Source organism: Halichoerus grypus, chromosome X (assembly GCF_964656455.1).
Source record: "Halichoerus grypus chromosome X, mHalGry1.hap1.1, whole genome shotgun sequence".
NCBI lineage: Eukaryota > Metazoa > Chordata > Mammalia > Carnivora > Phocidae > Halichoerus > Halichoerus grypus.
In genome coordinates this window covers 30,141,688-30,168,237 of record NC_135727.1, presented here as the reverse complement: position 1 = coordinate 30,168,237, position 26,550 = coordinate 30,141,688, and the positions used below count along the sequence as shown (strand labels likewise).

The 26,550-nt window shown below is 50.6% G+C and overlaps 1 protein-coding gene and 2 long non-coding RNA genes across 6 annotated transcripts in view; 1 reads left to right on the top strand and 2 right to left on the bottom strand.

The window, feature by feature from the left end:
- Positions 1-13,507: 13,507 nt before the first annotated feature.
- Positions 13,508-17,077, bottom strand: LOC144380554 (uncharacterized). The gene is made up of 3 exons (XM_078064904.1): positions 17,050-17,077; positions 15,368-16,495; positions 13,508-14,328 (listed from the first exon to the last, which is right to left on the bottom strand). Exons 1-3 carry the CDS (start codon positions 17,075-17,077, stop codon positions 14,255-14,257), a joined length of 1,230 nt encoding a protein of 409 aa, XP_077921030.1. The 3' UTR covers positions 13,508-14,254.
- A 3,431-nt stretch (positions 17,078-20,508) lies between these two features.
- On the bottom strand, positions 20,509-24,788 carry LOC118529180 (uncharacterized). Of its 2 annotated transcripts, none has more exons than XR_013444685.1 (3): positions 24,648-24,788; positions 22,553-23,375; positions 20,509-21,281 (listed from the first exon to the last, which is right to left on the bottom strand). It is a non-coding gene; the product is annotated as an uncharacterized LOC118529180 (long non-coding RNA). The 2 variants fall into 2 exon arrangements; XR_004914005.2 differs by having other exon boundaries at positions 22,553-23,372; positions 24,648-24,787.
- The window catches only part of LOC118551903 (uncharacterized), a 73,147-nt gene continuing 71,249 nt past the window's right edge, over positions 24,653-26,550 (top strand). For 2 of the 3 annotated variants that reach the window (XR_013444684.1, XR_013444682.1), the window contains exon 1: positions 25,044-25,532. This is a non-coding gene — a long non-coding RNA (uncharacterized LOC118551903). Of the gene's footprint in view, positions 24,788-25,043; positions 25,533-26,550 lie in introns of those variants that run through there. The other variant, XR_013444683.1, reaches the window with a different exon arrangement.

The following is a 26,550-nucleotide window of genomic DNA, read 5'->3' as shown; positions in this document are numbered from 1 at the left end:
GTGACAGATGTCAGAGAACCGTCTGCAATGTCAGCCTTCCACAAAGAGGACGTTACTGTTACCCAGAGACCCCAGGCCTTGTTGGGAGTGAGGGAAATTCAAGAACGTTCCTGCGCATACATGCCCATTGCCATTCTCACCAGATGATTTTGAAACCAAAAATTATTTCCTAGTGTTGACCACTGTCTTTCTTTTTTAAATATTAAGTTTCTCAATGCTTTAAGTACCTTCAGAACTGCGGGGTCTGTACCAGTAGGCTCCAGGTACCGTCAGACCCAGTCCTGACCCTTTCTCTGCTCTGGCCACAGCTGGAAGAAGCACATTCAGCTTTCCCACCCTGAGACTGAAAGCCAGAGAACACTCAGCAAGAATCCCTCAGTTAACGCTCACATCCAGTCTGACACACGCTAACAAAGAACGTTCTTTTTTGAAGCTCAGGCTACCCAGAAGAAACAAACAACAACAACAACAAAAAAGAATATCTTTCCTGTAAGTGCATGGCATTTTTGTCATATACACTATGTTTTTAAACTTGTCTTTCCTTTCAGATCCCAGATGTATTAAGGCAGAGTGGTGGCTTGAGGCATAAGAAATATGCAGAATGTGGCTGCAGATTATAATTTACACTTAGTCTAGGTTTACAAAGAGAGAGAGGCCTTCATTAATCCCCCAAATTAACGAATGCCCCAAAGAGAATTTCTATTTTTTTAAAAGATTTTATTTACTTGAGAGAGAGAGAGAGAGAGAGCAAGCTAAAGCGAGAACACAAGTGAGGGGGAGGGAGAAACAGACTCCCCACTGGGCGCGGAGCCCAGATGGGGCTCAATCCCAGGACCCCAGGATCGCCACCGGAACCAAAGGCAGATGCTTAACCGACTGAGACACCCAGGTGCTCCAACAGAATTTCTCTTAATGTACATTTTAAATATCCCAAATGCATAGATCAGGAATTAATTATTCTAATATAAGGAAATAACTTTGATTTATTAAAAAAATCTTTAGAAACTGGCTATCGATGGGGCACCTGGCTGGCTCAGTTGGTGGAGCATGTGACTCTTGATCTCGGGGGTGTAAGTTTGAGCCCCACGTTCGGTGTAGAGATTACTTAAAAATAAAATATATTTTTAAAAGATTTTATTTATTCATTTGACAGAGAGAGCGCACAAGCAGGGGGAGCTGCAGGCAGAGGGAGAGGGAGAAGTAGACTCCCCGTTGAGCAGGGAGCCCCACGTGGGGCTCAATCCCAGGACCCTGAGATCATTATCTGAGCCGGAGGCAGACGCTTAACTGGCTGAGCCACCCAGGTGCCCCCAAAATAAAATCTTAAAAAAAAAAGGAAAAAGAAACTAGCAACCAAAAACATCATTGACCTGAGATGGTTCGTCTTGTAGATGTTAGTTTTTTTTTAATTTTTTAAAAAGATTTTATTTATTTATTTGACAGAGAGATAGACAGTGAGAAAGGGAACACAAGCAGGGGGAGTGGGAGAGGGAGAAGCAGGCTTCCCACTGAGCAGGGAGCCTGATGCGGGGCTCAATCCCAGCACCCTGGGATCATGACCTGAGCCAAAGGCAGACGCTTAATGACTGAGCCACCCAGGTGCCCCCAAAATAAAATCGTAAAAAAAAAGGAAAAAGAAACTAGCAACCAACAACTTCATTGACCTGAGATGGGTTGTCTTGTAGATGTTTTTTTTTTTTTTTAATTTTTTTTTTTTTTTTAAGTAATCTCTATACCCACCGTGGGGTTCGAACTTAAACAACTCCAAGATCAAGAGTTGCATGCCCTACTGACTGAGCCAGCCAGGCGCCCCTATAGATGTTGCTTTTGGCTGTAAAGTTGTAAGTACAATCTTTAAGGAGTGCAGCAGATTCAGCATTTTATGGTAATGTAACAGTTCTCGAGGTAGTCTTGCTTTCTACAGTTTTCCACAATAAACAACACATGTCAGCTAACTTTCAAAATGGTAAGGTTGATGGTCAAATTAAGTAGGAAGAAGGCGTGAACTATTTTGGGGAAAAACTTTTTTTGATTAAAATTAGATTTATGTAACCTGGATCTTGATTCAAACAAATATGATCAGAACCTTGGAGATTTAACTTGGAAGTACCTAACAATCAAAATTCCAGACAACAATTTTAGCTACAAGTACTTAGAACCAAAGGGCCAGGGGCAAAGGAAGGGACCAGAAGCAATTCTTTATCTCAATACAAGAGTGTGAGGGTGCCTGACTGACTTGGGAGAGCATGCAACTCTTCATCTCAGGGCCCTGAGTTCGAGCCCCATGTTGGGCATAGAGATTACTTAAAAAAAAAAAAAAAAAATCAGTACAAGAGTGCGGTCCTTCAGGCGCACCAGGCTGGCTCAGTTTGTAGAGCATGTGACTCTTGATTAAAAAAAAAAAAAAGTGGTCCCTCCAAACAGATGTGAGAAGTGACTTTTTAAATAAAGATAATAATTACTATAAATGTATACAAAACAGAGGAATGGAGTTTGTTCTGAGTTGTCTTCACAAGAACAGAAATACATTTGCCAGAGTTCTGACTGTGGGGTGCTATGCTTATCATTGGGCTCACTCTGCCCACCCGTATGCATAACATGCAGTCATTTGGTGCCGATGTGACATCTCTAGGGAAGGTTGGAATCCTGGACGTGGAAAAATGGAGCGAAAATAGAGTCCTTCACTGCCTTTCCCGGTAGGTAAGGCGAACTTGGTCTCATATGACTTGCTGTAGCCCAGGATGGGGTCTGGGGTTCTCAAAACCTTGAGCGGACACCTCGGGAGTCAGTTGCTGTGGTAACACATCCCTTGTCCTAGGAATGCTGCGTGCCATTACTTTTACTTGGGGATTCATTTGAGACTTCTGCTCACTCCCATTAAGCCAAGGCAGCAAGGTGTCCCAGTGAGAGCCAGTCCTTGCCTCAGCCACTTCCTCTCGGCAAACTGGTGCTCATTTTCCTTTGTGGGACTCTCACACAAGCTCACTTGCGTTGGGCAAGTGAGACAAATGTTCACAGGCCCTGTAGGAAAAGGTCAGCAACAACAGAGAACCAGCCTCATCATCTCATGCTCCTTTTCCAAAAAATAGTACCTCTTTGTCTTCTGGGGTTCACCCAGGTTAAAGGAAGAAATCACTGTCGTCTCTCTGTTCTGTAAGGGACTTTTGCAGGCATCCAGTCCATTCCCTTCATATTACAGATGAAGGAACACAAGCCCAGAGCAGCGGGGTGACCTGCAAGAGAGAGTGTGCCGAGTTCATCCCACAGAAGTCCAGCCTCTAGGGAGCCATGCCCTGCGCTGGGCCTGGACCTTCCAGGTAGGGGCAGGGCTCACCCAGGTTGAATGCTTCAGCACTTACCACCACCTTCCTGCGCAGAGCTCTTCTTCAAAGGGCTCTTAAATCAAGGTTTCTCACTCCATCTCAGCACTAAGCCACCCGCCACTTAAGGCACAGAGTCCTGGTGTTCACTCTTGCTCACCAAACATCAGCGCCTTTCTCCCTTTACGTAAAGATACGATTTGACAGTTGCTCAGTTGTATTTGGAATCTATGACACCAGGAGCCATTGGCTGTGCTTTGGGATCTGGGTTGCTGGCATAGGTTTTGAGCGTCCTCATTTTCAGTCCCTTCCAGATACTGAGGAGGAGCATCCCTGCACTCAGCATTAGTCCCTAGCATAGTCGGCCAACAACCTAGGGGCCTGGTGGGCAGTAGAGCACAAACTACAGAAACAGAAGCAGAAACACACACTGGAGGTTGCCAGAGGGGCAACCACACCGAGTTTACATGATACTGTCCTTATCTCTGCTGATAGCTCTCTTTCTGGAGCAGGGGCTCAATCTAAATTCTTTTAGGCAGTTAGGGGCACTTGGCTGGCTCAGTCAGTGGAGTGTGCGACTCTAGATCTCGGGGTTGTGAGTTCGAGCCCCACCTTGGGTCTAGGGATTACTTAAAAATAAAATCTTTAAAAAATAAATTCTTTTAGGCAATTAGAGGGGAAGCCATAAAAAATTTGAGTCTCCTATTTCTTAAAAATAATTACTAAGGGGCGCCTGGGTGGCTCAGTCGGTTAAGCAGCTGCCTTCAGCTGGGGTCATGATCTCAGGGTCCTGGGATCGAGCCCCGTATCGGCAGGCCCCCTGCTCAGCGGGGAGTCTGTTTCTCCCTCTGCCTCTGCCCCACACCCGGTTGTGCACTCTCTCTCAAAAAAAAAAAAAAAAAAAATGTTAAAAAAAAATAATTACCAAAACTAATCCACATACCAAGGAGACACATGGAGGGGGGCAAATATTGCTCCCCGGCACAGCCAAACCTAGAAGGCTAAAGGGAAAGGTATTTTTCCTCCGCGCCACCAGGACGACCTTTTCCCTGCGGGCCCCTGTGGCAGGTAAAGGAGCCCCCAAGGCAGAGCGGGCGGGTTGCGGCCAGAAGGCTATGCACACGGGGAACAAATACCTCTGTGAACAGCAAGCCTGCCTCTGCTGCCCGCACACTCGGATCGGCTCCTGAACACACCGCTCGAGCCTCGGCCCAGAGGGCTACGGAGACCCCCAACCCTTGGGCCGAGCTGGCTGGTGTCCCTTGAAGTGACTAAAGGCAGGGAAGCTGACATTCCTGTCCCTCCCAGGAAGGCGGTGGCCATCCTCCCGAGCAGGGGCTTCAAACCACCCCACGCGCTGGGCTCGGCCCCCACCCGGCTGCTTCCCTCCGGCAGGACACCCGGTAAGGACACTGCCTGGAAAGAAGGGAGAAGCTTCGGCGCCTGCGGGAGACAAATCAGAGAGGATCCGCGGAGCGGGAGGACTGGTGCGCCCCAGGGGAAGGCAGCACCGGCACCCTGACCGCGAGGAGGAAAACGGGCCCTCCGCTTTGCTGCTAACCAGCGGCACTAAAGACAGAGACGCTAAACTGGCAGTGCCAGGAGGGCCCGGCCAGCCCCCAACACGCACGCGCACACACACGGTGCCAGGAGGGCCCGGCCAGCCCCCAACACGCACGCGCACACACACGGTGCCAGGAGGGCCCGGCCAGCCCCCCAACACGCACGCGCACACACACGGTGCCAGGAGGGCCCGGCCAGCCCCCAACACGCACGCGCACACACGGTGCCAGGAGGGCCCGGCCAGGAGGGCCCGGCCAGCCCCCCAACACGCACGCGCACACACACGGTGCCAGGAGGGCCCGGCCAGCCCCCCAACACGCACGCGCACACACACGGTGCCAGGAGGGCCCGGCCAGCCCCCCAACACGCACGCGCACACACACACACAGTGCCAGGAGGGCCCGGCCAGCCCCCAACACGCACGCGCACACACACGGTGCCAGGAGGGCCCGGCCAGCCCCCCAACACGCACGCGCACACACACACACAGTGCCAGGAGGGCCCGGCCAGCCCCTCAACACGCACGCGCATGCACACACACACACACACACACACACACACACACACACACCCAGTGCCAGGAGGGCCCGGCCAGCCCCTCAACACGCACGCGCACACACACACGGTGCCAGGAGGGCCCGGCCAGCCCCCCAACACGCATGCGCACACACACGGTGCCAGGAGGGCCCGGCCAGCCCCCCAACACGCACACACAGACACACACACACACACACCCCAGTGCCAGCAGGGCCCGGCCAGCCCCCCAACACGCATGCGCACACACACGGTGCCAGGAGGGCCCGGCCAGCCCCCCAACACGCATGCGCGCGCACACACACACACACACACACACACACACACACACACATCAGTGCCAGGAGGGCCCGGCCAGCCCCTCAACACGCACGCGCACACACACACGGTGCCAGGAGGGCCCGGCCAGCCCCCCAACACGCACACACACACACACCCAGTGCCAGCAGGGCCCGGCCAGCCCCCCAACACGAATGCGCACACACACGGTGCCAGGAGGGCCAGGCCAGCCCAACACGCACACACACACACACACACCCAGTGCCAGCAGGGCCCGGCCAGCCCCCCAACACACACACGTACGCACACACGATGCCAGGAGGGCCCAGCCACCCCCCCAACACACACACACACACACACACACACACACACACACACACACACACACAGGCCCAGGCTCTCCTTGAGGACCTGATCCAGGAGCCAGGTGGAAAGGGGGCTGCCTGGCTCCGTGGGGTGTATGTGCTGGGAGTGAGCTCCACTTACTGGGGGCTGAACTCAAACAAACTGCTGTCATAGGACAGGAAGCAAACAGGACCCCTCACAAGCGGTGCGCGAGGAGGGAATTCTCCCCAGAGCAGGCTTTCCCCTGGTTCCCACGGACCTTGGTGACGGGGATGTTTGGGTGCGGAGGGCAGCCCAACCGAAGGCAGGCCTCAGGCTGACCCAGGCCGACTCAAAGGAGAGCGTTCGTTCGCGGAGGCCTCTCCCTGTCCCTCTCCTGTCTGCCTCATTTCCCCTCTCCCACCTTCGCTGCACGAGCATGTCGGCTGAAAAAGCCAGTGTCTTGGAGCTCATTCTGGGGGGACCCAGGCTTACCGGAGGTCAAATCCGCATCAACATAGCCAAAGCACAAAGCGGGCCAACTGAGGTGCAGGCGGATGCCAGCTCCCTATTTCCAATACTGGTTTCATAAAACAACTCTTAGCGTAGTTGCAAAGTAGAGGGAGGGCGCCATTAATATTTTCCTCAGACAAACACGCTAAGGTCTCAGTTCTATGTGGAATCTTAAAAAAAAGACTCAGACTCATAGAAAAAGTGGTGAAATTTATGCTTACCAGAGGGGGTGGGGAGGGGGAACTGGATGAAGGTGGTCAAAAGGTACAAATTTGCACTTAAGAAAAAATAAGTACTGAGGATATAATACACAACATGCCTATGGGCCCCACTGCTGTAGGGTATATATGGAAGCTGGTAAGAGGGTCAATCCTAAGACCTGGCATCACAAAGAAAAGAACGTTTTTCCTCTTTCTGTTTTTGTCTGTCTCTCTAGGACATGATGGACGTAACTGAACTGACCGTGGTAAACATTTCACAATAGATGTAAGTCAGATGATCATGCTGTACTCATTAAACTTATACAGGGCCGCGTGTCACTTATATCTTAATAAAAATGGGGAAATTTTGCTTCCAAGATTCATGCTTAGAGTTTGTAAATGGATGAGAACGTGATGTGTTTTTCCTCGTTTGTGTCTTGTGGCTCCTTTTCCCTTCAGAGCCCGACTGAAAGAGCACAATGCAAGCCCGAGGAGGGGAACATCAACTCACCCAAACTTAAGGGTATCTGTTCCTCTGAGCTTGCCTGGCCTGCTCCACAAAGCAGAGAGGCCTGGGCCTCCCCTGGTCTGGGCACCCCTGGCTGCGAGCCCAGCCCCTGGTCTCGGGGGCCTGCTTTGTAGGCTGCCTCTCTGGCCTCCCCACCTCTCTTCTGCTGCCCCCTTTCCATCACAACTTACCTTCTGTGCATGCAGCGAAGCTATAAACCCACCCTGAGTTTTTTTTCTCTCTTTCTTTTCCTCTTATTTTTGTTGTTTTTTCCAAATTATCCTTCCACACAATTTATAGTTTTCTATGGTTTCAAGCAATCATCCCTTGTTCCTTTGAGCCACAAATTAGCCATCACTGACTGAGCCAATGAAAAAGCAGTTTGAGGGGCGCCCAGGTGGCTCAGTCGTTAAGCGTCTGCCTTCAGCTCAGGTCATGATCCCAGGGTCCTGGGATCGAGCCCCACATCGGGCTCTCTGCTCAGCGGGAAGCCTGCTTCTCCCTCTCCCACTCCCCCTGCTTGTGTTCCCTCCCTCGCTGTCTCTTTCTCTGTCAAATAAATAAATAAAAATCTTTAAAAAAAGAAAAAGTAGTTTGAATTACCACATGGAAGAAACCAGCATGAGGTTAAAGTCATGTCCCCACTAGTGACAAATTCCATACAATGTCTTCGTAATAGGACCACAATAAGGAAGGTAAAAATCTGGGGTTTTAGTAATTCCTCAATAGAATATTCACTAATGCATTTGGTAGATGCTAAAATTGACTTTGAGTGATGTTCCCAAGGCATTACTCTCGCCTAACACTTACAGTTGTTAGGTGGGTGGAACTTTGTTTGAAATCGTTCCTTTAGGGGCAACTGGCTGGTTCAGTAGGAAGAGCATGTGACTCTTGATATCAGGGCTGTGAGTTGGAGCCCCAGGTTGGGGGTAAAGATTACTTTAAAAAAATTAAGAAAGAATAGTTCTTTTACTTTGTTTAATATCATTGATGTATTTCAAAGGTTGCAACCTCCCCTCCATCTCCAACATAATGCACAACATACTATGTTAACAATGTTTTCCAGCTGACTTATCAAAGAATTCCAAAAAACTAAAATTTAGGCCTGCCACTCTCTACACCTCTTTCCCAGACAATTAGAAACAACAGCAGGATGATTTCCTTAGTTGTACAAAAAAATTTTAATTTTTTAGATGTAATCTCATAGTCCATTTTTGCTTTTGTTTCCTTGCTTAAGGAGACTGATCCTGAAAAATACCGCTAAGGCCAAGGTTTAAGAGGTTACTACTAAAGGGAAGAAAAAATGTTTTTTATTCTTCAAGGTCTTCCAGATGGACTAAGAATTAAATGTACTGGAGACAGATTAACAGAAGGAAAAGCTAAAGTCTTTTTTTTTCAAATTAGTTTCAGCAGTAGAATTTAGTGATTCATCAGTTGCGTATAACACCCAGTGCTCATTAAAAAACTAAAGTTTTATTACGTTTGCACAGAGGCCCAATAGTGAAATTGAGACCCAAAGAATTGACTAAAGCAGGTAATTTTTAGAAATTTTAAGATAAAGGGAAAATTAATCTGTGAGGAATTGACAGGACAAAGAAAACTTGTGTTTGGGAGCTTTGATTTGTAAGGAATTTTGAACAGAATTTGGGCTGGGGGAGTAAATTAGTAAAAAGTAACAAGGGTTGTTTATACAGCTTACTTCGTTCTAAATTTCCCACCTCTGGTCGTAAGGATGTCTTTTTACCTCCTGGTACAGGGAGATCACCTTTCACAAGGGAATGGAGAGTAATTAGTAGGTTTATTTCATTATTATTATTTTTTTATTTAGAAATAGATTATGACGGGGCGCCTGTGTGGCTCAGTGGGTTAAGCAGCTGACTATTGATTTAGGCTCAGATTGTGATCTGGGAGTGGTGCGATCCGCCCATGGGGCGCCCTGCTTGGAGAATAGTCTGTTTAAGATTCTTTCCCTCTCTGGGACAACTGGGTGGCTCAGTCGGATAGGCGTCTGCCTTTGGCTCAGGTCATGATCCCAAAATCCTAGGATCCTACTCAGTGAGGAGACTGTTTCTCCTTTCCCTCTATAGCCCTACCTGCTTGTGCTCCCTCGATGGCCCTCTTGCTTTGTCTCTCAAATAAATAAATAAAATCTTGGGGTGCCTGGATGACTCAGTCGGTTAAGCATCTGCCTTCAGCTTGGGTCGTGATCCCAGGGTCCTGCGATCATGCCCCGCATCGGGCTCCCTGCTCAATAGGGAATCTGCTTCTCCCTCTGCCTGATGCTCCCCCTGCTTGTGATCTCCCTCTTTCTGTCAAATAAATAAATAAAATCTTAAAAAAAAAAAAAAAAGAGTCCCAGGCTCTACTGACTGAGCCAGCCAGGCACCCCATGTTATGTTACTTTTGTTATTAAGGAGGAAGTATTTGGGGAAGGCCAGTGAGAACTTCTATCCATGCTTCAAAAGTCATCTTAAAGTCTACTTCTTCAGACTGTGTGTCCAGAATTGTACTGAATATAAATTCTACCTTTTTTGAACTCCCATATATTGCTTTGTTACTTAGGTGTGGCATTTGCCTTGTTCTAGATGATATGTGATTTTCAATCATGTATGATCTTTTTTTCCATGACTTGCTTATATTTGGTGCTTGTTCATGGTACATAGACACGGACAAAATTACACATACATGTGCATTAGTGCGTGCACAGACACACACACGATAGGGAGGAAAAGAGACACAGAGGGATGGAGGGAGGAGGGAGAGAAGGGAAGAGGCAGGAGGAAGGGTAGGAAGGAGGGAGAGAGGAGGGAGGAAAGACAGGGAGGGAGAGAAGAGAGACAAGGAGGGATGGAGTGAGGGAAGGAGGAAGTGGGAAGATGGAAGGAGAAGTAAGGAGGTAGGGAAAGGGAGGGTGGAAGGGAGGGAGAAGGGACAGAGAGGGAGGGAGGAGGGAGAGAAGGAGAAAGGAGGGAAGAGGAAGAGAGGGAAGAAGGGAGAGTGGTAGGGAGGGAAGGAAGAAAGGAGGGAGGGAGAGGTGAAGGGAGGAGGGAGGGAGAGAGAGAGGCTGAAGGACAAAAGGAAGGAGAGAGAAAAGGAAACCATCTTTCCATACTTCATTCTGACTTCATAAGAATTCTGTGAGATGATTATCATTATTTGAGTGAGCAGTGGTAGGAATAGTGGTCGTTGCCCTATTTCCCGTCCGGGAAACGGAGGCGTAGAGACAGTCAGGCTTGCCCCTGTCATGCAATGAGCAGAGAGCAGGAAAGAAAAAGAACCAGGCTGTGCCCTGAAACCAGATGCATGTGGCCAAGTCCACAGCCCGCGTTCTACTCAATTCCCTGGTCTTTTCTATGATATTTCTTAAGGTGGGAGGGGGTGGTTAGGGGCACTGTCCCCCCTCTAGTTGATGAAAGGCGCCCACATTACTGCAATGCCACCACACACGGAATTTTGCGTTCCAATTCCAGGGGACTCACGACATACCTGGTGGACAGCCGTGGCCTCCAAGTGAGGACTCAGGCTCTGGACCTTGCTCCCCACGCCCACTAACTGCAACGAACGGAACCAAGAGCCGGCTGACACTCCCCCCCAGAAACTCATCCTAAAACACTGCTTTCATGAAGGCGCCACCGCCCCCAGCCCAAACCTCTTTCAGTTTCCATCATCCCAAACATACACATTCCAACGCCTTCCTTGAACTCAGCCCCCACCTAGCATTTAAACTTTATTGGCCCCTCAATACAGAGTTCTCTGCAGACTCCTCTCTAGCTTCCTCTCCAGCTCACACTCCAGAGCCCCCTGGCTGTGTCTGGGTTCCCTGAGACAAGCCTTAGACTTCCCTCCCTCCCGGGGTTGCTCACACGACCCCTTCACCTGAACTTCCACGCACAGCCTCCTTAGCATGCACCCACCTCTGACTCCCTCTGAGGAGGAAGGGAAAGCCCACAACTCCCCAGAAGCCAAATCGGCTTCGACCAGGGGCTGCTAGGAACAGTCTCTTCGGAGCTTTGGACCCTGCCCCCCCCCCCCCAGCAAGCTGTGTCACCTGGTCAAAGTCACCGAACCTCTCCAAGCCTCCATGGCCTTGGTTAAGGAAGAAGCAAAAAACAGCGATGCCGGGCGCCTGGGTGGCTCAGTTGGTTAAGCGACTGCCTTCCGCTCAGGTCACGATCCTGGAGTCCAGGGATCAAGTCCCGCATCAGGCTCTCTGCTCAGCAGGGAGTCTGCTTCTCCCTCTGACCCTCCCCCTCTCATGTGCTCTCTCTCTCTCTCTCTCTCTCTCATTCTCTCTCTCAACTAAATAAATAAAATCTTAAAAAAAAAAAAAACAAAACAGTGATGCCTCCACCGCCCTGGGTGGGTGGATGGGGCCCGCAGCGCCCCGTCACGCACAAGGGACAGCGGTAAGGTGGATGAGCCAGGCCCTGGTGCACGGCGAGCACTCCCGGGAGGGCACCGGCCCGAGCAAGCAGAGCTCCCTTCACTCCACAGGCTCTCCCATCTGCTCAGGAGCAGGGGCGAGGCACCCTGTCCGCACCTTCGATCACAGTGAGGGCCCATGTCCAGCCCGACCCCACTCAGTCCTGACCCCTTAACTCCAGCATCGGCTCCACTTGTCTGAGCCCCCCCGCCCCCCCCCCCCGGGCCTTACTTGCATCACTTCGAGTAAAAGTCACAGCTCGGGAGAGCAGGGAGCATCACGATCCCCATTCTGCAGAGCTGGCCTGGGAGGCACAGGGATCAGCTGATTTACCTGGGCCACAGAGCCACTGAGTGGTGCTGGGACTTCATCATTTCCAGCTTCTTTCTCTCACGTGGGCTGATCTGTCTCCCCAGACTGGGAGAACCAGGGCACGAGGATGGCTGAGTCTGGACCGGAGACCTGCCCCGCACTGCCTGGCAGAGGGCCCTGTAAACACAGCAGCCGACAAAGCTTTCCTGACCGAAGCCTGTGTAGGCACAAAGAGGCATGCAGGGGGGAGCCTGGCTGGCTCAGATGGTGGAGCGTGTGACTCTCGATCTTGGAGTCAGGGGTCCCAGCCCCACACTGGGTCTAGAGATGACTTAAAAAAAATAAGAAAACAAGAAAACAAAAAACGAAAAAAGAGGGAGAAAAGGAGAGAGAAAAGGACCCAAAGGACAGGTAGGGCTAGAGACCTTAGAGTCCCAAGACAACTTTCTGTCCCCGGGCCAGCTGTGAGTGAATAACCCTCGCCTCTCTTCCCTCATGGGCCCCTGTGAATAAAGAAACACAAAACGGACTGAAATCGGAGACGTGAGGCCGCACGGTAGGGCGCTCGGGAGCAGTGTATTTTTCTCATCTCAGTCACTCCGGCAGCACCCTGGTAGGTAGCGGCTACTGCCAGCCTCCTCTTACAGATGAGGAGACCAGGCTAACGTGAGAAGAAGCAACTCAGCAGGCCAGCCAGCCGGATGCAGGTGGCAGCCCTCTGGCTCCAGAGCCCCCTCCCGTGGATGTGGCACGTGGAACCATGATTCGGGGCTACTTTTGCCGAGGACGAGGCTCCGTTCGGTTGCTAAGGTGTGCAAAGTGTGAAGGTAGGGAAGGAAACATGCTCAGTGAATGCTAGCCCGACTGGTGCCCAGGTAGGGCAAGATCTGTCAAGGGTCACGTGAGTGGCTGAGGTAGAGCAAGCTGGACTGCTCCGCGGAGATCGGACACAGGAAAGAACACGCAGATACTGTAGGGGCTCTAACACGCACATGACGACAACCCTTGCAGGGCTCTCACGCAATAATTCACCTCAAGTCAAAGCTGTGCCTGGGGTATCTGGCCAAGGGGCTGGGGCGGGCCGGCCGCACTCACCAAGGGCCAGCCGGAGGAGGAAACATCTGGCTCAAGTCAGGAGGAGGTAGTCCCACTGTCAGCCCTTACCACCTCTGTGAAAACGAATGGGTCCACAGACCTTTCTCAGTGTCTTACGCGTCCTCTGCGAGCACGAGGCCGGGGCACCTGCCTCCGTCAGGCGCAGTCGGTGAGCTGCCTAGGACCCATGCTGCATTCAGGAGCCCGCAGAAAGGCTGTGGCTCCGGATTTCAAACGGGGCGGCTGAGCACGGCAAACATGGGCTCAGTCAGGTACTGTCCTGCACGGGACCCGTTCTCAGGAGCTATTTTCAATACTTAGGATACTAACAAGTGCCGGAGCATCTATAAAACAGTTCTGGAAGGGAAAGCCGCAGAGCCCTCAATCCGGCCCGCTCTCTTTTATTGGACAAGAAAGAAGCATGCATACCATCAGGTTGAGTTCAGTATTTGCTTAGGGTTTTCTTCTTTGGATGTAAAATTTACAGACAAAAGAATGCACAACACCTTACATTTATTGAATCGGGACAAACCATATAGCCACTCTTTATCATCGATTCCTTGCTATACCCCAAATCTCTTGGCCCTTGTCCCTTTATTGTATTCACCTGGAGAAACCGAACACCTGCTTAAACTCAACTCTCCAACCAATAAGAATGCATCCCCCGCTGCAAGAAACAAGAATAAGAAAGGAAACGAAAAAGAAAACAACAAAGAAATGAAATTTATTTATTCCTCAGCAAGGGCTCAGAAAGCCATTTCTAGGAAAACCGAGGGGAGGAGGTGGGGGGGGGTGGAGAAAGAGCGGCAGGAAAGTGGGTGATGACCCAGAGCCACAGGGTCCCACCCCAAGGGACATGCATGCTTGTAGAGAGAATCTCGAGGCAGAGGCATAGACGCTGCGCCCAAAGGTGTTTCAAGATCCGTGGTTGCAATGAGAGGAACAAAACTTTGAAAAAGAAAAACTGAAAAAACCCAAGCGAGCAGGAGCTCTGTCCAGTTGAAGCCGACCTGGAACGCTCTAAGCCCTGTGCAGGTTCGTAGCCCTGTACTGAGATGTGGCTTCATTCCTAAAATCCCGGAGGCACAGGGGGCGCCTGGGTGGCTCAGTCGGTTAAGCGACTGCCTTCAGCTCAGGTCATGATCCCAGGGTCCTGGGATCGAGCCCGCATCGGGCTCTCCGCTCAGCGGGAAGCCTGCTTCTCCCTCTCCCACTTGTGTGTTCCCTCTCTCGCTGTCTCTCTCTCTCTCTCTGCGTCTGTCAATTAAAGAAAGAAAGAAAATCTTAAAAAAAAAAAAATCCGTAAAATCCCGGAGGCACAGGACACTCTCAAGGGGCAAGCGTGGTTTTATTTGCAGAGTGCATCTGAGCAACAGGCGCGCTCAGAAGACCCCAGCCCAAGCTCCTGTTCCCGGGGACCCAGGGGTCTGGGGGTCTGGCGGGCTCTGACGTGAGCCGCCTCCCGGAAAAACCTCAGACGGCCACGTCGGGGTCCATCACTTTGCTTGCGTTACTATTCCCTGCCTAGCCGCGGCGGCTGGATTCGCAGGGCTGGCCCAAGAGACCTTCTCCCAACACTCGGGCAGGGTCTCCAGAGCTAGGGTGACGTCTGTGTCTTACCCTACCCACACGGGCTTGCGCCATACAGCACAGCGCCTTCCTGTGCGGGAGACAGGCCACCAGTTCGGGGCGTGCGAGCCCAGCTCCGACTTGAAGACTCAACCTCTCTAGCTAGGCATTGCCGGCTCCGATGCCTTCGGGCAAGAGCGCCCTACCTGAGCTCCCCTTGCAAGTGCACCCGCCTGGTTGGTGGCCAAGCCCAGGCCGCATGCGCACCTCCGCGAGCCCAACCCCCACCAGCGGGTGGTATATATAAAGGGGGCGTCTACCCAGACACTCGGGAACGTGACAACGCCAGGACCGCTTCGCGGGAGCCCGTCGGCAGGCCACCCCTCTCTGCGGCGTCACCCATGGATCCAGAAGGATCCGACGGGGCATCTACAGAAGACAGCACCAGGGATATGAAGCCTCCCAGCCCAGGCCACGACGATGACACCGGCTTCCTCAGCGTGGAAGTCGACGACGACCGGGAAGGGCCGCAGGGTCGGTGACCGTTGGGACCGGCGCCTGCAGCAAGCCCCAGAAACCAACGTTCCCTGGGCGAGGGGGGCGGTCCCGACACCCCGCAGATGCTGCCCCTCGCGCCCTCCTTCCCACAGCCTGGGCTCTGATGCCCTCATCTTTCTGTCTGGATCTCCTCCGTTGCAGAAACCCAGCCTGCGGCGATGTCGCTTACCGCGGACACGGGAGACACGGGAGACACGGGAGACAGCGGAGACGGAGCGGCGGCGGAAGCGGGGGCCGAGGTCGCAACCGAGCAGGACCCTGCAGCCGCTGAAGTCGAGGAGGAAGCGGACAGCGAAGCCGTCAGCGACGGTGATGGCGTCGGCAACGGCGATGGCGTCGGCGAGGAGGCGGACGGCGCCGTCGCCGCAGAATTTCCACAGCCTGGGCCAGGGCAGCCTGGGCCGGAGGGGCCGCGGGGCCAGCCTCAGCAGGAGCGGCCGCCGCCCCAGGCCCGGCGCTTCACGTTCAGCCGGCTGCAGGTGCGCGAGCTGGAGAGCTTGTTCCAGCGCACCCAGTATCCCAGCGCGATCATGCGGTAAGCGGGCTGCGGCGCTGGGCGCGGGCTCCCGCCTTCGCGGGCGGCGGGCGGCGGGTTGGGCGGGCTGTGGCGCTGGGCGCGGGCTCCCGCCTTCGCGGGCGGCGCTCTGGGCGGGCTGCGGCCCTGGGCGCGGGCTCCCGGCTTCGCGGGCGGCGCTCTGGGCGGGCTGCGGCCCTGGGCGCGGGCTCCCGGCTTCGCGGGCGGCGCTCTGGGCGGGCTGCGGCCCTGGGCGCGGGCTCCCGGCTTCGCGGGCGGCAGGCGGCGGGCTGGGCGGGCTGCGGCCCTGGGCGCGGGCTCCCGGCTTCGCGGGCGGCAGGCGGCGGGCTGGGCGGGCTGCGGCCCTGGGCGCGGGCTCCCGGCTTCGCGGGCGGCAGGCGGCGGGCTGCGGCGCTGGGCGCGGGCTCCCGGCTTCGCGGGCTGGGCGGGCTGCGGCGCTGGGCGCGGGCTCCCGGCTTCGCGGGCGGCGGGCGGCGGGCGGCGGGCGGCGGGCGGCGGGCTGGGCGGGTTCGCAGCGTCTCTGTCCTCGCGGCTGACCGAACACCGCGCGGCCTCGAGGCTGCCGGGCCCGCCGAGCACTGGCGCTTGGGCGGGAGCTGAGCGCTCGCTCTGCGGGTGGGGCGGCGAAGGCGGACGCTCGCTCGGGCGGGTTGGATCGCGGCGAGCCGGGAAAGAGTCCGCCGCCCTTCACAGAAAAAAGTCCTACTGGCAGCAGGGTGGGCGGGGACGAGGGCGACAAGTCTGAGACGCGGGAGCAAGCGGCTTAGGATCCTACCTTTGTTTAAAATCGTGATAAGTCTGCTCGTCGTGAATTATTTCTGCACTCAGTTTTTAAAAATGATTCATTTTCAGTAATCTCTACACCCACCGTGGGGCCCCTGCACCCATTTTTACATTTTTAAGTACTGCACTTGAAAACTATCTGGATTAGTGAATATTCTGCATTCCCTTCGATTTTGCTAGAGGTCTTGAAAAAACTCAAAGTTAAAAAAAAGAAGAAGAAAAGAAAAGGGGCGCCTGGCTGACTCAGTCGGTAGAGCCTGTGACTCTTGATTTTGGGGTCTTAAGTTCGAGCCCCACGCCGGTTGTAGAGATTATTTAAAAATAAAATCTGAAAACAAAGTACAATTAAATCTTGCTTGAGGGAAAGCTGCCCTGCGAAGGAGAGCTCAAGCTACATGGTACAGGACAGTGTTGGGGGCGGCGAGGCGTCTGCGGCTGTGGGCGGGGGGAGGGGAGGAGGAAGTCAGTGATACCAAAACTTTAAAACAAGCACAACCAAAGAATGAACAGCAGTTTGTGCCATCCCTTAGCACCTATGGGAATGTACTCTAACTTGGTCATCACTGACAGAGAGGGAGAGAGAGAGAGAGAGAGAGAGAGAGAGATGGGGGGAGAGTCAGAGAGAGTGAGAGAGATGGATGGACAGCACCTTATTGGAGGGCTCTAATTTAATCCATAAAATGGGTTAAGAGCAATGATCGAAAGTCGGCAGAGATAGATCCTCAGAGATATTTCTTCATTTTGAAGTTGGTAACACTAAAAGAAACTGAATTAGACTGTCGTGTGTTCTCGGGGACTGTGCCTCCTTTACCCCAGAGACTTGGCTTTCCTTCAGTTCTTGGTCCACTGCATCTCACTGTAAATCCTGAAATGGTGTGACTTTTCCTAAGTGTAGAGATTGGTTCCTAAAATGTCACTGACATCTCCCTGAAAAAAGTGTTAAAAAGAGGAAGGAAAAATCCTCTATTTTAATTCACCCCCAACTCCAAATACTGATTTTTCTCGCCTCAGCCAGGAGCTTGCAAGATTCATGGGTGTGCCTGAAGCCAGAGTGCAGGTCAGTAAACCTGAAAAAAACCATTTGGCTGGGAGCCGGTCTAAAACCGGCTTCAGGACTTGGACACCTTTGTCCTAGACCTGCTCACCGTCCTGGGTTTTTGTGGCCTTTGCTAGCTTTGGGAAATAAGGGTTGAACTTTTGGGTCTTGGTGGGGGGACAATGGGATAAATAAAGCCCAGGTTTGGGAAATTGCCCATTTCCAGAGGGAACATGATTTCCTAAAGGAATGAAAAAATTAGTATCGTATAGTATCCCTTCTATAAAATATCCATACATGTCTGTATAAACTGTACCTATATATATACTTTTAGATGTCACGGAATTAGACATAGAATACACATATTTATATAGATTTTTAAATAGAGCATAAATAGAAATATAATCGTAACTATAGATCACATATATAGTATACGTATTATTTTTATACGTAATATATACCTATACACTAACAGATACGTGTATGTACATATAACATCATAATTATGGATCACATATATAGTATACGTACTATTTTTATATGTAATATATACCTATATACTAACAGATACATGTATGTACATATAACATCATAATTATGGATCACATATACAGTATACGTACTATTTTTATATGTAATATATACTAACATATATGTGTATTATATAATATCAATATGTGATCCAGAAGTACATGGAATGTAGTAAATATGAATATAAATTATATAATATATAAAATACATTTAATTCATAGAATATATGCTTATATATTCATCTAATACGGAATATATAGTTGATAGGTTAAATGTATATGTAATAAATATGCAGTATATCAGAAGTATATTCTTTTTTAAGTATATTCTATAACAGATAAATACCATATATATCAATGTGACGTAATTGTTATTGCTAATAGAAAATATATTTCTATAATGCACATAGAATTAATCAATTATTATCTACGATGCTATTAATATAGTCCTATGTAACATATAATTACCATATACTATAGCCAATAGATTAGTATAGTCCTATGCAATATAGAATTGCCATATACTATAGCCAATATAGTCCTATGTAATATATAATTACCATATACTATAGCCAATAGAGCTAGTGAGATAGCAATATCATTATATAGTAGTAATGTTTCTCTACAATAGAATCATCATGCATTATTTAATTATTATACTATAAGGGTATAATTATGTAATTCCTATGTATTCATGTATAATCACTCATATGTGACTTGTATATACACAAGTATATATGATATATGATACATTTATATATAACCCATCTTATAACAATATATACAGAAACATAAATATTTTATATAAACATAAAGAAATGAACACCCACAAGCACACATACTCAACAGACAGCTCAACTCCTAAAGGGTTATCACACAGGCAACACTTCACTGTCGGGTCACGTTTGGATGGAGTCTGAAGTGGAAATCGTTCAAATCGTTCAACTCGCCAAGGAGTTGAATTACACTGATTTACTGAAGACGAGCATAAGCTCTTTGCCTAAGGAGTGAATTTACAAATATTTTGGCATAGGCTTGAGGGAAGATTTCACACACATGACACAGCAGATAAGCAACTACCTTATGTCCAGTGAAGCTGAGACTTACAGGGAGGGTAGAGCTTCAAGTACAACAGCCTGGGCCTCCTGCTCTTGGTATTTCCTCTTAACATAGGATTTTTTTCACTCTAGGATTCAGACGAAAACAATTTTACTTTGTCATTATAAAATTACTTTTAATTTATTTTAAAAGTTCAAAAGTTTATTTTTACCCTTACTGCTTTTAGTGCAAGTGCCTAGGCCTCTTGTTGGGTTGGGTTTTTTTTTTTTTAATGTATATGATTTCTTTCTTTTTTTAAGATTTTATTTATTTGAGAGAGAGAGTGAGCGCGCGAGAGAGCAAACACAATCGGGGAGCGGCAGAGGGAGAAGCAGACTCCCCACTGAGCAGGGAGCCTGACATGGGGCTGGATCCTGGGACTCTAGGATCTTGACCGGAGTCAAGGCAGACGCTTAACCAACTGAGCCACTCAGGCGCCCTAATATATATGATTTCTTGCTCTAGGATTCAGGCGAAGGCAATTTTACTTTTTAATTTAAAAAAATATTTTATTTTATTTAAAAGATTTTAAATTTCATTAATTTACTTTTAGACCTGTTGCTTTTAAGTATTTGGTAAACAGGTGTGGAGAGTGGCAGGCCTACATCTTCATTTTCTGGAACTCCTTGATAGTCAGCCTGAAAACCTTGTTGAACAGTAGACCGTGCATTACGGTGGAGATGGGCGGGGGGGAGGTGCCACCTTTGAAATCTGTCTACAGGAGAAAAGAAACGAAAACAACAATTTCAAACAAGGTTCCACCAAGCTAACAAAGGTGGAGGCCGATCCAACCGGGTGGCCGCCATCCCAGCACAGGTGGAAGCCTAAGGCCAGAAAGATGCCTTGGGGATATGACTCACATTCCAATCTCTGAACCAACCAAACGCATTAGTGAATATTCCTGTGAGGACTGTCTGACACCTGAGATTTTGATCTTCCTCTTGTGGTCCTTTGATGAAGAGATTGTGTGGAATTTGTCACTAGTGGGCACTGGCGCTTAGTTCAGGCTGGATTCTGACGTGTGCTAATTGGAAAGACTTTTTCTTTTCTTTTTTTTTTAAGGATTTTATTTATTTATTCATAAGAGACAGAGAGAGAGAGGGAGAGGGAGAAGCAGGCTCCCCGCTGAGCAGGGAGCCCGATGCGGGACTCGATCCCAGGAGCCTGGGATCATGACCTGAGCCAAAGGCAGGCGCTTAACCATCTGAGCCACCCAGGCGTCCAAGGAAAGACTTTTTCATTGGCCCAGTCAGTGATGGCTAATTGGTGGGTCAATGGCTCAAGGGGTGATTGAGACCACAGACAGCCTAAGTGGAATGAAAGGATAATTTGGCGGGGGCGGGGAAGAGAAATAAGAGGGAAAGAGAGAAAAGGAAAACTCAGGGTGGGTTTATTAGCTTCGCTGCATGCACGGAGGGTAATTTGTGAAAGAAAGGGGCTGCAGAAGAGAGGTGGGGAGGCCAGAGAGGCAGCCTACAAAGCAGGCCCCCGAGACCAGGGGCTGGGCTCGCAGCCAGGGGTGCCCAGACCTGGGGAGGCCCAGGCCTCTCTGCTTCGTGGAGCAGGCCAGGCAAGCTCAGAGGAACAGATACCCTTAAGTTTGGGTGAGTTGATGTTCCCCTCCTCGGGCTTGCATTATGCTCTCTCAGTCGGGCTCTGAAGGGAGAAGGAGCCACAAGACACGAACGAGGAAAAACACATAACGTTCTCATTTGTTTCCAAACTCTACAGCACTTTGAATTTTCTTTTCTTTTTTTTAAGACTTTATTTATTTATTTGATAGAGAGAGAGAGAGAGCACAAGCAGGGAGAGCAGTAGGCCCAGGGAGAGGGAGAAGCAGGCCTCCCGCTGAGCGGGAAGCCCGATGCGGGGCTCGATCCCAGTACCCTGGGATCGTGACCTGAGCTGAAGGCAGACGCTTAAGCCACTGAGCCACCCAGGCGCCCCAGCACTTTCAATTTTCAAAGAAGTTTTTCCCAGTTTTATTAAGACATAAGTTACATAGAGTCCTGGATCAATTTAAGGTGTACAGCATAATGATCTGACTTACATCTGTTGTGAAATGTTTACCACAGTAAGTTTAGTTACCATCCATCATGTCCTAGAGAGACAGAGAAGAAAGGAAAAAGACAAAAAGAAAAATAAACAGTTTGTTCTTTGTGATTAGAAGTCTTAAAATTGAATCTCTTAACTGGCATAGATACCATAAGGTAGTGTTAAGTATAGTCCTTAGGCTACATTAGAGTCCTGGTACTTACTTATCTTAAAACTGGAAGTTTTTACCTTTTGACCACCTTCAGGCAGTTCCTCCAGCCAACCTCTCTAAAAGTGGTCACAAATCTGATCTCTTTTTCCATGAGTTTGTTGGGTTTTTTCAGATTCCCCATATAACTGAGATCATAAAGTGTTTGTGTGAAGAAGAGTTTAATGGATGTGCCCCCAAGTGCAGTAAGAGCTGTTTTGTGAATCCGGTATTAGAAATACGGAAGGACTATCAGAGTATACCTCAGCTAGGCTACCTGGCATTTATGTAGATTTGGCCTCCGGTAAACTTGGATCCCCCCAACATGAGGTCCACGGCACTGGTGTTTTTAGACAGCATATTCATGCAGCAGAAAGACCAAATACTAGGATGGCAGAGGGAAAATGAAGCAACAGAGAGAGTAGAGGCCCCCTTTGTGTCAAGTGACATTTGCAAACCGGGAATGTCTACAGGTACTAAATACAAAGAAATTCCACTACCTAGGATGCGGAGAGGACAGTGGAGCCCAAAGCACAGGTTTTATCTGTAGGGTTCATAGTTGGCAGATACTAGGGAGGAGCCATTTTGTGACTCCTCACCCACATGGTGGTTGACTGTCTTCCTACCATGTCAGTTTCACCTTCTTGCCTTAAGAATACTGTATGATTGCACTTATATGTGGACTGTCTCTCTTTTTTTTTAAGATTTTATTTATTTATTTGACAGAGAGAGAGAGAGAGAGAGAGATCACAAGTAGGCAGAGAGGCAGGCAGAGGGAGAAGCAGGCTCCCCGCTGAGCACAGAGCCCGATGCGGGGCTCGATCCCAGGACCCTGGGATCATGACCTGAGCTGAAGGCAGATGCTTAACCATCTGAGCCACCCAGGCGTCCCTTCTATGCGGACTCTTAAAAACAAACTAATGGACAAACAGAGCCAATACAGACTCATTTACAGAGGACAAAATGGAGGTTGCCAGAGGGGAGGGGGTGGGGGCATGGGAAAAATAAGTGAAGGGGATTAGGAGGTACCAACTTCAGTTGAAAAATAAATCCGGTGCGGGGATGAAAAGGACAGCGTAAGGAATATAGTCGATAATATTGTAATCGTTTTGTATGGTGACTACACTTACCGTGGCGAGCATTTTGCAGAGAAGCGTCGAATCACTATGTTGTACACCTGAGGCGAATACAGTATTGTATGTCAAGTGTAGTTCAGTGAACAACAGAAAAGAGGATAAGGGATGGGATGGGGCTCTCCTGGTTGAGTAGAGGGGCCTCGGGGGCCCTGCCCCGCTGGGCAGCAGGGGTCCTGTCCAGGGTGCTGGAACCGTAGCCAGAGCGGAGGGAGCTGACCGGGGGCTGAGCCCAGGAAAGCCTGGAGGGTGGTGCAGGCTGGAGCCTGCTGAATCCACCACCACGGTGACGGCGGTGAGCCTCTTTGCTCCCGATCTGTTGGCTGGACAAGGATTTTACGAACTTAGTAAATCTGGTCCTAGTTCGTGTAAACATGCATTGTCCCCAGCGTCTGTAATATTCAGGTAGTGTCCAGCGCTTCAGCTTCCTCCTGTCCCAGCAGGACCAGCCACAGGTTCCTGGGCCCTCCATGCCCAAGCCTCGCTCACAATAGCATCTTTTTCACTCTGAAGCGGTTTCAGAAGATGAGCGACCCTTCAGTCATCCTGATAGGAATGCTGCTGTTGTTGAAAGATCCGGCACGTTCCTATGGATGACGTACTTACTCTTTGTTCAAGATGGGCTTTTCAAAATGGGGTTTGTTCCCCTCGGCAGGACTCTTGGAAGATGCTGAGCTTCCCCCATAAGCAGGGTGACACCTGCCTAGTGACTAGGGGCCAGTGGCAGCTGGACAGCTGCTGGTCAGCTGTGAGGACACAGACATCCCAGGTGTAACAGTCACGGCAGGGACAGAGCGCCGTTCCTCAGCTACACCTGCTGCTGAGAACGGGGAAAAGTAATAGGCAAGGTGGAAGGACAGAGTCAAAGCAGAGAGCCGAGCCAGAGCCTGGCACAGCCTGGCACAGCGTGGGTGCCCTCTCGGGGTGAGCTGCAGGGGGGCCCGTGGCCCTGGCTTCCCTAAGCGATTTTAGCAAGAAGGAAATAGCTCCCCTGATGCAATTTCAAACCTTAAGGGCATAGAGAGTAAGTAGCCTGCTTGTTTTTTCATGTATGACATCCAGTGCTCAACATACTAAAACGATCCCTTTTTCTCTCTGATTGAAGGTTTGGTTTAAGAATAGGAGGGCCACGTGGAGGAGACATCAGAGGGCACTGAGGTTCAGAAACATGCCCCCCATGGCCATGGTCCCCCCCGGGGCCATGCCCCCCCCCCGGGCCATGCCCCCCCCCGGGGCCATGCCTCCCCCCGTGGCCATGGCCCCCCCCGTGGCCATGGTCCCCCCCGTGGCCATGGTCCCCCCCGTCATCGTTAACTTGGGTGGACCCTGCCATGCCTTCATTCAGGAGCCGAATCGCCTACGCGTTCTCCCCGAGCCGCTGCTGCTGGGACCACCTCAGATGCCCATGCCGCTCTTTCCTGCTGTCTTCTTGCCTCCTCCGCCCTGCTTTCCTCCACCCTTCGCTCCCTGCGGCTGCCCTGCTGTGGTCGCGCCCGGGTTCCCACCGCCCATGTTTTTCTTCTAAGCCGTTTACTCCCACAGAATGGCCTCCGGGACGGTTTTTTCCCACGGTGCTTTTGAGCCCGGCTCCATTCTGTGTAGCTCGCCGCCAAGAGCAGTTCACTCAATGTATGCAAGAGAAGTGCAAATTCACGGACCCTTATTTTGGGGCACTTGTTGTCCTTTCAATAAAGGTATCAATTCACGCTCGGCGTATTTGTTTTGCGCGTGGTACGGGGTCAGTGCAAGTGATGGACGGCGCCGTTCCTCCAGAAAGGCAAGGAGGCCTGCTGCTTTCATGCAGCCGCGTCCCTGAGCCACCATCAGGAGGCCACGGCCCTCTCTGAAGTTCCCCAAGTGCCCACGGCCGGCTTCCAAAGACCCACCGTGCCCTGCAGCACCCCATCTTCCCCCGCACTCCCCCCCTGCCCCCACCCCGTGCCCCAGCGGGACCGCGCCGCCGTGCAAGACCGGGTGGCGTCAGCCTCCAGGGAGAGAACGGTGTGCTTGCAGGCGGGGCTGAGCCGCAGCCGCGGGGAGGAGCTGAGGCCCACCCGGGGACTGGAGGGGACACATCTAAGGGGCTACTCACGGGGCTCCCGGAGAAGCGGCAGCCGGGCGTGCAGCTAGCTGCTGGTGCTCCGCAAGTTGTGTCCGGTGCCGGCCCTTTGGGCGGAGGAGACGCGGCGACGGCATTCCGGCCGGAGGGTCCTGCGTCCTGCGTCCGCCAAGGTACCACGAGACGGGACCCCCCCCTTCAAGGCCGGCGCTGGGCTCTCGGTCCTCCCTTTCCCCCACGCCCCAGAGGCCGAGGGCCCAGCATCGCTCGGTCGCCGGCTCCCAGCTGCCCGGCACCTTTCGGCGAGACCGTGCCGGTGGCCCGCGGTCCTTGCGTGCAGTCGTTCCAAGTCGGCGGCTGAGAGAGGACGTGGGTTTTTGTCCACTGGGACTCGGGGAGAGAGAGGGGCTCCTGCGGAACCGAGGCTGTGTACCTGTTGCCCGATCGGCTTATTTACACTGGCACACACCACTCTTCTTGTTGCCAGGACGACCCCAGCCCTGGGGACGAGTTTTGCCGGTGCACCCAAAATGTCTCCCCCGGTCCCCCCGGTTTGGGTTGTGGCGCCGCAGCGGGGTCTGTGAGCCCAGGCGTCGGCGACCTCCCGGATCCGAGATCGGGTGGCCCCCTCGTGTGCTAGCAGTGGTTCCGGGGTGCCGCCTCGGGATGGGGGAAGCATAGCGTTTCTTCGCAGCTCCCCCAGCCCCGCGAAGCTGCCGGCTTTCTGCGTCGCCGCCGCTGTGACTCACCTCCTTCCTCCCCGCAGAGACCTGGGTGGCCTCAGCCCTTAGCTGTGGGCCCTCGACCCCATCCTGCATCTCCCTCTCAAGGTGTGTTCTCAGGAGCTGTCCGGACACCATCTTCGCGTCTGATTCCAGGACGTTTGCTTGTAAATAGCAATTTTTGAAACCACCTCTGGTATGTATCTTGAGTGATATCGTGGTATTTCTCTTATTTGTGTAATTTAACAGTGTCAGACGCTAGAGGGATACTGGGTTTTTTTAATTTTATCATTTTATTTTATATTTCATTTTACTGTTTATTTTGGTTTTTGTTTATTTTCTTTCGTTTTATATTGTATTTTTCCCTTATTCATTTTTTAGTTGTATATTTTATTTTACAGTGTATTTTATATTGTCTTATTTTATCATTGTTTTTAAGTTATTATTTTATTTTAATTTTCGTGTGTATATTTTTTGGTTTTCACGTAAAAAAAATTAATAGAAATGTACTTTACCTAAAATATTATCGTAATTTCAAATGTACGGCGTAGTGATTCGACAATTATATATATTTGGAATTGCTCACCATGGAACTGTAGTTAACCATCTGTCACCATAGAAAGTTATTATTACATCATTGATTATATTCCCTATGGTATACTTTTCATTGCGGAGACGTATTTATTTTCTGACTGCAATTTCGCACCTCTTAATTGCCTTCAGCTATTTTGCCCATCCCCCACCTCCTCCTTTCGGGCAACCTCGTTTGTTCTCTACATTTTTTGATTCTGTTTCTGTTTTGTTTGTTGATTTGATTTTTAGATTCCACTTATTAGCGAAATAATATGATATTTGTGTTTCTCTGACATTTCTTGTAGCATAATACCATCTGGGTCCATTCACATTAGCACCAATTCTAAGATTTCAGTCTTCAGTATGGCTGAGTAAATATTCTATTGTGCATATATACCACATCTGTTTTATCCAGTCATCCATGGATGGACGCATAAATTGATTCCGTATCTTTGCTATTGTATACAATGCTGGAATAAACATTAGGATGAATATGTTTTTTCATATTAGTGTTTTTGTTTTTGTTTGAGTAAATACCCAGAATTACTGTATTGTATGATACCTGTATTTTTAGTTTTTTGAGGGATGTCCACACTTGTTTCTCATAGCGGCTGCATCAATTTACCTTCCCATCAACATTC